Here is a 12,093-nt window from a genome sequence, read left to right as displayed (position 1 = left end):
TCTCTCTCTCTCTCTCTCTCTCTCTCTCTCTCTCTCTCTCTTTCTCTCTCTCAAAATAAAGAAATAAACTTAAATAAAAATAAATAAAAGCTCCCCAGGTGATTCTAACGTGCAGCCAAGATGGAGAACCACTGAACTGGAAGAAATGAAGCTCACACAGAGGATGATCCTGCTGTCCTCTGAGCCTCGTGATGACCAGGAATCAGTTCATCTCTACACTTGACACAAATGTCTCTGACACGGGGGCAGTTGTTGAGGGACTGTTTGTAAGTCTAGAAGATCCGAATCAAAGTCCCGCAGGATGTTCTCATTGGAAGTCAGGGGAGGCCCTTTAACACTTCATTTAAAGTCTTGAAGTCCTGACTTTTCCAGTGATCACAAAGTCTTCACAAATTCATAGAGATAAAAGGTAGAATGGTGGTTGCCAGGAGCTGGGAGGAGTAGAGAATGGGGAGTTACTATTTACCAGGGTAGGAGTTTTTAGCTTGGGGGGATAAGAAACTTCTGGAGATCGGGGCGCCTGGGTGGCGCAGTCGGTTAAGCGTCCGACTTCAGCCAGGTCACGATCTCGCGGTCTGCGAGTTCGAGCCCCGCGTCGGGCTCTGGGCTGATGGCTCAGAGCCTGGAGCCTGTTTCCGATTCTGTGTCTCCCTCTCTCTCTGCCCCTCCCCCGTTCATGCTCTGTCTCTCTCTGTCCCCAAAATAAATAAACGTTGAAAAAAAAGAAACTTCTGGAGATCGATGGTGGTAGTGGTTACACAACAGTGTAACTTTGTACACTGAAAAGTAGTTAAAATGGTCAATTTTATGTTACATATATTTACCACAATAAAAAAAAAAACTGTTTAATGTTTCAAGTAGAGCGACTGTAAGAAAAATATACTGAACATGCATTGACCCACCCAGCTGCAAACTGTTAGCACTTTGTCAAGTTTTCTTCAGTTTTTTTTTAAATAAAAGAAGTAAAACTTTGCAAATTAAAACACAAAAAAAGCTCTCAGAGGGATTTATCCCAGGAATGTAAGGGTAATTCAACATAAGAAAAACAATCACTGTAATGTACCAGAACACATGATTATCTCAATTGGTGCAGGAAAAAGAATCTGACAAAACCCAACACCCTTTCATGATGAAAACACTTAGAAAACTGGGAATAGAAGGGAATTGCCTCAACACGATAAAGGGCATTTGTGAAAAAATCCCCAGCAAACATCACGCTCAATGGTGAAACACTGAGAGCTTTTTCTCTAAGATTAGCGACAAGACAAGGATGTCTGCTTTTACCATTGCTGCTCAACATTGTATTCGAAGTTCTGGCCAGAGCAATTAGGGAAGAAAAAAAAAAAAAAGGCATCCAAATTGGAAATGGAGAAGTAGAACTATATTTATAGTTGATGTGATCCTACATACAGAAAATCCCAAAGAATCCACACCCACAAATAGCTACCGGAGCTAATAAAGAAATCCAGTAAAGTTTCAAGAGTACAAGATCAACACACAAAAATCAGCTGTGGTTCAATACACCACCAGTGAACAATCTGAAGAGGAAATTAAGAAAACAATTCCATTCAGGAAAGCTTTCGGAGCATCTAAGGACTGGACATTAAAAGAGTCTCCCAGTCCTTTGAAGTGGAAACATTTTGTTATTAATGGTCAGGGTGGAGGCACATGCATCAGCACCTTTAATTTTTCATGCATATTAGTGCATCTCATATTAAAATTCAGTAGAGCACAAAGGTTGACGGGGACGGTCGCATGGACTGCGGAACTACATGCACAGGCACTTCAGGAAGGCCCGAGTCTTGGCCATCCTGCCTCCCTTCACGTCTCAAGAGTCACAGGAAGTAAGGAAGTGAAATCCCAGGCTCCTCAGAGGAAATCAGGCCTGAGTCAGCCTTCCTGGGAGGTTGAGGGAACAGATTAGGCCCAGCAAACTGTTTACTGAGGAGGGTGTTTTTCACTTGAAAAGTTGGTGGGTTTTGGTTTTTTGGGTTTTTTTTTTTTAAGTGGAAGAAGGAACTAGAAAGTATGTTTAATTATTGTTTTGTGACTAGGGGCCAGAAAGATGAAGCGTTTGCCAAGTATTGCCACATTCTTAGTTCTCCATGTTCCAGAGACTCTAAGAGCTGGTGGTTGGTTTCCATCACTGAGATAGGTCTCCTAACCTCTTGTTTCTGTTCCTCTCTCATGGACAGCTAACTAACATGTGCTGGGATCTGTGGATGGACATACTAGGCCGAGAAAAACCTTGAGTGCAAGGAGGTGATTTGCTGAAAGGTAATGAGCCCTAGACTGGTGGCCAGAAGACCTGCCTGCTGTCTAGGCTGGCCTCTAAAGCACCCTAGCTGTGTGGCTTTGAGTCCATTGCCCTCTGGATCTTGTCCAGAAAAGGGGAGGAGGGCAGGGCAGGGGTTGGGAGGGGAAAAGATCCTTTTGACTTTGACATTCTAGTTTTTCTAAAGGCCAAACCCATTAAGAATTCAAAAGAACTGTAAAAGAAAAGGGAAGTGACATTGATAGAAAATAAAGATGGGAAGAGAGACAAATTGTAAAGAATGGACAAAAGATTTTTCTACTCCAGGCCCCTCTTTTCTCCTTGACCAAAGCTGAGCGAAGCCAGAGGTTCACGTGGACTCAGGAGGGGAGCAGATTTGGCAAGGAAGGAAAAACAGCATTCCTGTTTTCAGTTTCCCAGGGCCAGGGCTCCCCAAGTAGACTCACAAAAGGCCCAAATGCTTAAAGCTTGCCCACCTGTGGGCAAATCAACCTTATTATGGACCGTGTTTTGAGAGGGAAAAAGTGGAGTGGAGGCAAATCAAACACCTCTCAAAAAATGAATAAAAGGGCATTGGATTTGGATGGGAGGCCCCTGGGTGTTCGTTAGATTTTTTTCCAAACGTATTATCTGGCAAACGTTTATAAAGTGCCTACTATGTGCTGGGTGCTCAGACAGGATATCTGGCTAGATAGCATTCATCGGGAGATAAGACATGTGCACAAATCCCAAATGTCTAAAACACAAATGGAGGGGCACCTGGGTGGCTCGGTTGGTTGCACGTCAGACTTGGGCTCAGGTCATGATGTCGCAGTTTGCGAGTTCGAGCCCCGAATCCAGCTCTGTGCTGACAGCTCAGAGCCTGAAGCCTGCTTCAGATTCTGTGCTTCCCTCTCTCTGCCTCTCCCTTGTTCACTCTCTGTCTCTCTCAGTCTCTCAAAAATGAATAAATGTTAAGAAAAACATTAAAAAAAAAAAAAAAGTAAAACACAAAGTGAAACCTGCCACAACGGAGTTCAGATAAATTTCTGGAGTTCAGAGTAGGGGCTGCTCCCCCTTAACCTAGGAAGTTTAGGAAATAGACCCTAGAGGCTGAAGCACAGACCCAAAAGCCTTGTTTATTTTTCCAGGAGTAGCAATTATCCCCAGTTCCATTTTAAAGAAGTGAAAACCAAAACAGAAAGGCAAATTATTTGCTCTCTGACCATCCAGCCTGTTAGCAACACAGGATGATATAGAACTACAAACTGATAACTTCCCCCAGAAATTAACGGTGAAAGCATGCACCACTAAGATGACATAAAGTTCTTTTTAGGGGAGGCAACCCATAGCCATAGTCTCCTTTCCCAGCTTAATTCCAAAGATACACCAACCAAAATTCAAAGCAGGATAAAAAAAATTCATAAGCAGGCTGGAGTCACATGTATTTTGGGTCTGAAGGGAGCCAAGGTCTCTGAAGTGGCAGCTCCGCCTACTTGGGGAGGGGTTCTTTGTGTGAAGTCCAGCTGCCCCATTATAAGTGAGTTGTAGGGGACACCATGCATCCGGAACAAGGCAGACGAAAGATGAAAACCTAGGCAAGCCCTCTGCTTTTGCAGAAGGAACGTGGCCGCAGGCTTTTCAGCATTGAATTTGAACAAGCCAATGGTATCCCAATCATCGAAACAGGAAGCCAGATAAACAGCATGTTATCAAGGGGGGATCCGGGCGCTTCCCTTAAGCCGGCGCCAGCTGCGCCCTGTGGCTGTCCTAACAAAGTCCCATTGACTCACCAGCTGATTTTCCCGTGTTGGGCTCCGGGGGACAAGAAACCCTCTCTGCTGAGTGGACTTCACCCCTGCACACCGCCCCCACCACTCACCACTCACGCCGTCCCCTGATCCCATCTCCCCTCTCTGCCCTCTGCAGACTTGGCTGATTCTTTATCCTAGGACCAGGTTATATTGGGTGAGGATAGAGGGACCACAAGAGCCCAAGCGCCCGACAGCCCTCAGGTGAGCTCCTGGTGTTCACTCAACCTTCCTTTCTCCTCCCTCCCGTCTCCCCCAGGGAACACTTCCACTGGGCTGGCGCCAAAGAGGACAGCCTCCGGGAGTGTGGCCGGCCGACGCTTCGCAGCACAACCTGGGCACCCAGTGAACATTTTCTGGAACAGCCCGGCAAGGTCACCTGCTCCAGCTGCTCTGCTCGCTCCGCTGGGATGGGAGAAAACACGGGTACGGGTGTGTGTGTGTGTGTGTGTGTGTGTGTGTGTGTGTGTAATAACGTAGCACTTGGTGTCTTTGGTTATAGGATCTCAACACACTTTACACTGCAGGTATTTCACAGAAAGGGAAACTGAGGCTCCGAAAGGCTGACGCTGGTAGCCCCTAGTGAGTCAAGTCCTGGAGCAGACGCGCGGTCCCCCAGGGACGCCTCGGCACACACCCTCCCGGGAAGCCGCCAGCGCCTCCGTTGTTATTCCAGCGCCTCTCTCGAGCCCAGCCCGCAGCCTCCCCGGGGCACCAGGCTCACCTCCCCCCGGGGATCTGTCCCGGCCCGGCAAAGTGGGAAGCGGCGGTCGCCGCGCGCAGCCCGGTCCCCGCCCCCGCGACGACCCCGCGCGGGCCACTCACCGGCGCGCCTGCCCTCCCCGGCTCCAGCTCCGGGTCCCGGTCCGCGCCGCCGCCGCGCAGAGCCGCGCATCCCCAGCGCAGCGCGGGGCCGGGCGCGCTCTCCTCGCGATAAGAAAGTTTCTCCGGGGTCCCCGGGCCGGGCCGGCCCTCGCTCGGGGGTCGGCGTCCGCCGCGCGCTCCAGCCGCGCGCTCACACTAGGGCCGCCGCCGGCCCCGGCCCCACAATGAGCGGGGAGGCGGCATCCTGAACAAAGTGCGTCCCCCGGGGCCGGGCTGCCGGGGGCGGAGCCTCGTGACCCGCTGCCCCAGGCACACGCCGGCTGCCTCCGACGCAGGCCCGGGGAGGGGGTGCCCGGCGACCGGGGGGCGGGGGGGGGAGCGGGCAGCAGGGCAGGCTGTGTTTCTGGTCGCCCTCGTCTTCCTCCCCCCGCACTGTGCCAGTTTAACCCGCAGAGGGGCGGAGGCATGGGTCCCTTCCAGACTTTGTCATTGGAAAGCTATTCCCGTAACCCTTTCCTGCCTTCGCCTTCCCGTCCCGCCTCCCCAGCCGCAGAAAGGCGGCTGCTTGGCAGCTAGGCTGGGGCCGCGAGCTGGCAGGGCAGGAAGCCTTCGCACAATTGAGCCTTTCCTTTGCCCGGGGAGCCGCCACCCCTCCCCAGCAAGTCCTCGGGCTGCAGTTAGTTCGGTCGGTTCACTGAAAGGGGGCAGATGAATCCGCCAGCCTCCTCAACTCGCTTCTGACTCCGCCCACCCTTCCTTCCTCTCTACCCCTATCTGAGTTGGATCTCGGGTGCAGAGGAGAGGGGAGGCCCCAGAAGTGCCCGGCAAATAGTAGGTGCTCAGTAAAATAACGTGACTTCTTCCCACGTTCTCTACTTTGCCGCTGCCCCTCCTCCTTCTAGGGCCCATGGAAGTGGGGGGAGGGGGCAGAAGACGAGAGAGAAAATGACAAGACCCGAAGAGCGTTCTCGGCCAGAACCTCGGCAACCTCTCCGCAGTGCAAGGATTCCACCCCCCATCCCTCATACCCCCACCCCCACCCCCACCCTCACCCCCGCTTCCGGGCCTGAGGGCTTCCAGACTCTGCAGGAAGAGGGCAGAAGGAAATCAGGTGGCCTCTGCCTCTGGAGCAAGCTTTGAGCTCTGTGGGTGAAAGGGAGTAACTGTGGCCAAGGGCCCAGCCGATTGGGATCAGAGATTTCACCAGCTCTAGCCATCATGAGGACTGATTGATTTCCGGGGTCTTGAGGGGCCGAAGGATAGAAAGCAGGTCAACTCCCTGGGAGGTCTCTGAAGTATCAACCAGTAGGAAGCTGAGCAGGGTCAGGATGAGAACCCTTGAGTTTTGCCTGGGGCCCTTTCCAGCCAAGCAGGCCGCAGTGCATGCGGACATAAGGGAGGATGAAGGAGCACTAGACAGTGAACTAGCAGTGACCTTGAAGTTCCCATCCGATCAGGGGGAAGGATTTTGACACGAAAGGAATGAATTGTCTTTTGCGGTGGGGAGGGGGCTGTCTCTGAGGGGCACCTGAGATGAGGGTGTCATGGCTAAAAGTATGGGCTCCTAAGGCAGACTGTCTGGGCTCAAATCCTGGATCTACTACTTACTAGCCGTGGGAATTTGAACGAATTCTTGAACCTCTGACCGCCCCGATTTCGTCGTCTGTAAATGGGATAATAATTGTTACTATCTCATAAGATTGTTTGGAGGATTAAGTGCGATAAACACGGGTGGCCCGCTTAGAAGAGTGTGGGACACCACTCACCATGCATTATTGAGTCTGAGTCCTACAACCTTGCATCCATTTGACATTCAACGATGTGCTACCTGGAATTCTTCCTTTCTTTGCGCAGTCCCCTCTGCCTGCAAAGGGGAGCCTGGTGCTTTAAGAAGCAGCACTGTCTTGGGGCGCCTGGGTGGCTCAGTCGGTTGAGAGTCCGACTTCGGCTCAGGTCATGATCTCATGGTCGGTTGAGAGTCCAACTTCGGCTCAGGTCATGATCTCATGGTCGATGAGTTCCAGCCTTGCATCGGGCTCTGTGCTGATGGCTCAGAGCCTGGAGCCTGCTTCCGATTCTGTGTCTCCCTCTCTCTCTGCCCCTCTCCCGTTCATGCTCTGTCTCTCTCTGTCTCAAAAATAAATAAACGTTAAAAAAAATTTTTTTTTTAATTAAAAAAAAAAAAAAAAGAAGCAGCACTGTCTCTGGGGCGCCTGGGTCATGATCTCACTCCTGGGTTCAAGCCCTGTGTGGGGCTCTGTGCTAACAGCCCAGAGCCTGGAGCCTGCTTAGGATTCTGTGTCTCCCTCTCTCTCTCTCTCTGCCCTTTCTCTCTGCTCCTGCTCTATGTCTCTATCTCTCAAAAATTAATAAATGTTAAAAAAAATCATTTAAAAAAACAAGAAGCACTGTCCCTTCTTGAGGGCTCATAGGGTGGATTGGCTGAGCTCCTTGGCCCTCCTAGGCCCAGGGACCAAGATTACACAATAGTCATACAAACCAGTATCAGAGACTGAATTGCCCCTGACCCATCCTGAGGTGAGACACAGGGGCCCTCACCCACATGGGTAATGCTGGAATGATGCTGTTCCTTGGGCACTACCCAGAAAGATAAAGAGGGCCAAAGCCATGATTTGTAAGAGTTTAATTTCTCCCATTGGTGCATATGATTAATAGCCCCCCCCCCATTTGTGGATGGCTGATCCTACAAGTCCTCTCTGACCCTGCTCCAAATGTCCCAATCATAAACCTCCAGCAGATAAACATAATAGCATGTGGACAGGTTGGAAGGCAGAGAACAAACAGGCCAGTCTGGTTGGGGTGACAGGCAGTGGATGTGAAGGCTCCTGGGAGAGAAAGTGGCCAGGACAGAGCAAGAGAGAAGCCAGAAGCAACTCTGGACAAAGCGCTGTTGGGGTGTAAGCAGAGTCCCCGCCCATCCCGCAAGTGGCTTCTGCCAAGTGTCTACTCTGTGAGTGATTTTCCTCTGAACACAGTGATGACTCAGTTGCTCTGAATCAAGCAAATGGATTTTCCTTAAATATGAAAATCAATAAGAAGTAAAGGCAAGGGCCTGGTTGTGGGGAGTGGAAGGTGGAGACAACAACAGGGGTACTGGGGAGTGAAAGGGTTGGTAATTGAAGAAGATTCAGGCTCACTGCTGGGGACCCTTGCTCAGCAAGTGTTCCCTTTCTCCCCTACTGGCTCATGAAGAAAGTGGCCTCCAGGCCCTGCTGACCTTATTGAGACTTCTTAAAACCCAACAACTCCCTCTGCCCCCGACTCCTTGCACAGCTTACAGTCAATCCTGCTTCAGGGCAGAAGATTGTTAACAAGAGGATTAATGTCAATGTGACAAATGGGTTTTAAAAAAACCAGCCCAGGAGCCTGTTGTCACCCTTATGGAGTCTCAGACCTGGCTTGAGTTGAGATGAGGGCTTTGGGAGCCTCAGGAAGCACATAGCAAGTGACATTTCCAGGTCCAGCCTGATTTCTTTGGGGGCTCTGCCTGTTTTCCTGGCACACTGAGGTCTATGGACCAATGCTCATTTGTTTCACCACTAGGGTTATCTGATGGGGGACCTCGGGGATTTGAACAGAGTCAGAGCTCTCACGTTCCACGTGACCCACGGAGGAACTGCCTTTACCTCTGGGCTCTCTTGTTCAGGGTTTCCAGAGAAGTTTGTAAGGCCCTTGGTGGGGATATGAAGACAGCACATTGCTTTGTTTTCTTGGCCATTTAGTAAATGCCATTAGAGCTTCTGAGGTGGAGTCCGAGGGAGTCTCTGACTTCCTCCTCCTCAGCACAGTGGAAAAACACTGGGCATGGTATCAGGAGACCTGAGTCCGCGCTTTGGTTCAGCGGCTTGCTGAAGGGCGTCACCTCCATGTGCTCATCACTAAAAAGGGATGTTGACACCCAGGGGACAACAATCATCACCCACCAAGGCTTAGGTGAGTAGTCAGTGAGATAATGGAAGAGAAAGTGGCTATAAAATGCTGTGCAAATATAAGCAGAAGTGTGATAATCAGACGGAAAGCATCAGCCCACATCCCCAGCCCATCCTCTTCCCCACCCCAGTCACATGCCCTCTGGTTATGGGCTCAGGGCTTGAAAACTCATTTTTAAGTGGTAGAGAGCTGACTGTCCACTAATAACCCTTGCCCTTTCTAGCTTGATTCATTAACCCGTGAGGGGCTGCGTGACGGTGAGATGGGGTGGAGTGTGGGCAAAGCAGTTGTCCCCGTCTGTGGCCACTCAGGCCTCATGACTGGCCTCAGGACCCCCTTTAAGAAGGGCGCTCTGTGTTGATTGTTTGAGCTGAGGAGGACCTGGGAGAAACAGTCTGTGGGAAAAGCTGGCACAGTAATGAATGTTTTACGAGACGGAGCGAGTCACTGCCTTATCGGGAAGATGCTGCTTCTCCCTTTCTTTGTTACCAGGAAGTGAGATGTACTGAAATTCATCACAGTGTTTTTCCAAAGATGGCTTTTCAAAAGAAGTGTCTCTTTAAGGGGCCAGGAGGACAGAGAAGGGGTTGGCAAGGAGAAGCAGTCCCCTTTAAGAAGGCTGGCTCTGGCTGTAGCAATCCTGGAGCCTGTAACAGTCCATACCTTCTGTAGCACTTGGCTACAATTCCAAGCACTTCATATACATTAATCCATTTAATCCTCACAACAACCGCTTGAAATAGGCACCAGTTTTGTTTGTATTTTATAGGTGAAGCAAGTGAGGTCAATATCGTGCGTGGGTCTTACAGCTCGTAAGTGCCAGAGCCATGGTCTGAACTGGCAGCCAGGCTCCTGAGTCCATGGTTTCAAGTGCTCCGTATCTGCAGAGAAAGGGAGTCTCAGGGTGGTAGTGTGGGGTAGCAGCGAAGGGCTCCATCATTTACTAGCCTCAGTACATTTCCTCCTCTCTTTCTTTCTTCCTTCCTTCCTTCCTTCCTTTCTTCCTTTCTAACAGCTTTTTTGAGGTATAATGATTGTGAAGTTCACCCATTGTAAGTGTACAATTCTATGATTTCTAGTAAATCGATAGAGTTGTGCAGCCATCACATCTAGAACGTTCCCATCACCCTCAAACTTTCCTCTTTCAGTATGTGGTTTTTTTTCTTCATTTTTTTTCCAGTATATGTTTTAATCTGAGTCCCAACTCCCTCATCTGTAAAAAGTAAAAAAAGTGCCTGCCTCATAGGCTTGTCATCAGCACTAAATGAGCTTGCAAATGGTGTATGGTAAATGCCCAAGCAATGCTGTTTACCATACGGTCTCTTAGAGTCATTTTTTTTTTCTTAGAGGCATTTAAATACAGACTTTCAGAACTGGGAGTGGTCTTAAACACTATCTAATCCCACCCTCTCCTTTAAGAGATAGAGAAGCTAAGGTGCCAACTTGTTAAGCAACTTGCCCATTGAGAACACACAGCCAATTCAGTGGCACGGCTGGCACTGAAACCGGTCTCTTGGTTGATAGTTCAGTGCTCTCTTATCTCTGGAGAGACTTTCTACCCAAGGCACAAGGATGTCATTGTCTGGCCCCCCTGCTGTTTTGTGGGTGCCCCCAGAACAATGCCAATTGGCAGACACACACCCTGGGGGTTTGCTTGTGTGAGAGCTGGAATGCCCAGCATGCTGGCCTTGGAACAGAGAATGCAGCTGGGGAAGGCTGGGTGCAGAATCGGGGGACAAGAGCCAATGTGGAGGCTGAGGCAGGAATGTCCATTTTCAAAACAGGGGATGCAATGACTCAAAGCATCTAGGAGACAGCCAGTCTCTGTAGAGCCCATTTTTGTTTGTATTTTATAGGTGAAGCAAGTGAGGTCAATATTGTGCATGGGTCTTAGAGCTCGTAAGTGCCTCAAGGCACCACCCATGCCTAGAGCCCATGGGTAGGCCAACCTCATGGGCATGTGACTTGTGCAGTTACACAGGACCCCAGGCTTAGAAGGACCCTCTGTTTGGTTTAATGCTTTCCTGTTGCAATGTTTAAATTTTCATTATTTATTTATTTATTTATTTATGTTTGTTTATTTATTTATTTATTTATGTTTATTTATTTATTTATTTATGTTTATTTATTTTGGGGGGGGGCACAGGAGTGGGGGAGAAGCAGAAAGAGAGGGAGGGAGCAAGAGAGAATCCCAAGTAGCGCTCAAACCCACAAACCGAACCATGAGCTCATGACCTGAACCAAAATCAAGAGTCGGACGCTCAACTGACTGAGCCACCCAGGCGCCCCTCTCAGTAATTTTTTTAAATACAGGAGCCCACATTTTTATTTTGCATTGGACTCTGGAAATTATGTAGCCGGTTTTACGCATTGGACAAGGAACAGAGCCTAAGCTAGACTCTTTTTATTTTTAAGTTTTATTTTTTATTTTTTTTAGGAAACTCTACCCCCAACATGCGGCTTGAACTCATGACCCTGAGATCAAGAGTCTCATGCTCTACGAAATGAGCCAGCCAGGCACACCCCAAGATAGATTCTTAAGGCCTCAGTAAAGAATGGTATGTCTTCACCCAGAACTTATATACAAACTATGTAAGGTATACAACATAGTCCTAGAATCTTCCTACTGAGTATTAAGAGAAATAGAAGTTGCAAAACAATTTGCATAATATGATCTACGTCAAGAGATGCCTCACAAAACTATATATTTCTATGCGTACATAAACCTGTATGCAAATACACTTTTTTTTGGTAAGTCTGGAAAGACGCTCTAAATTGATGTCGATGGTTACTTCTGGGAGAGTCATCAGGGGAATCATTAATTTTTTCTGTATGCTTGAATTGCTGTGGTTATTCTTATAAGGAACATGCATCCATGTATGACTTATACAATGACAAATAAAATGGTAAGGTATTGGGGCACCTGGATGGCTCACTCGGTTAAGCATCCGACTTCGACTCAGGTCATGATCTCGCTGTTTGTGAGTTCGAGCCCCGCATCGGGCTCTGTGCTGACCACTCAGAGCCTGGGGCCTGTTTCGGATTCTGTGTCTCCCTCTCTCTCTGACCCTCCCCCGTTCATGCTCTGTCTCTCCCTGTCTCAAAAATAAATAAACGTTGAAAAAAAAGAAATGGTAAGGTATTCCTAATATATTCTGTGAACATTTTCTTCTATCAATAAATATTCTTTAAAAAAAAATTTCTTTTAGTGTTTACTTATTTTTGAGAGAGAGAGAGAGAGAGCACGTGCGA

The 12,093-nt window shown here is 49.0% G+C and overlaps 1 protein-coding gene and 1 long non-coding RNA gene across 12 annotated transcripts in view; one reads left to right on the top strand and one right to left on the bottom strand.

Moving 5' to 3' along the window:
• The window catches only part of NAV1 (neuron navigator 1), a 247,703-nt gene extending 242,006 nt beyond the window's left edge, over positions 1-5,697 (bottom strand). For 6 of the 10 annotated variants that reach the window (XM_043568836.1, XM_043568838.1, XM_043568839.1 and 3 more), the window contains exon 1: positions 4,891-5,696. In XM_043568836.1, the coding sequence (XP_043424771.1) occupies positions 4,891-5,357 (467 nt within the window). In that variant the 5' untranslated portion in view covers positions 5,358-5,696. Of the gene's footprint in view, positions 1-4,890 lie in introns of all 10 variants that reach the window. The other 4 variants (XM_043568835.1, XM_043568840.1, XM_043568841.1 and 1 more) reach the window with 1 other exon arrangement.
• Positions 3,809-4,900, top strand: LOC122476313. Of its 2 annotated transcripts, none has more exons than XR_006295453.1 (3): positions 3,809-4,222; positions 4,325-4,491; positions 4,593-4,900. It is a non-coding gene; the product is annotated as an uncharacterized LOC122476313 (long non-coding RNA). The 2 variants fall into 2 exon arrangements; XR_006295454.1 differs by having other exon boundaries at positions 3,809-3,922; positions 4,593-4,899.
• Positions 5,698-12,093: the final 6,396 nt, after the last annotated feature.

The sequence above is a fragment of the Prionailurus bengalensis genome, chromosome E4 (assembly GCF_016509475.1).
Source record: "Prionailurus bengalensis isolate Pbe53 chromosome E4, Fcat_Pben_1.1_paternal_pri, whole genome shotgun sequence".
Lineage (NCBI taxonomy): Eukaryota > Metazoa > Chordata > Mammalia > Carnivora > Felidae > Prionailurus > Prionailurus bengalensis.
Note: the sequence above shows the minus strand (reverse complement) of the source record. Positions and strands in the feature narration are given on the sequence as shown.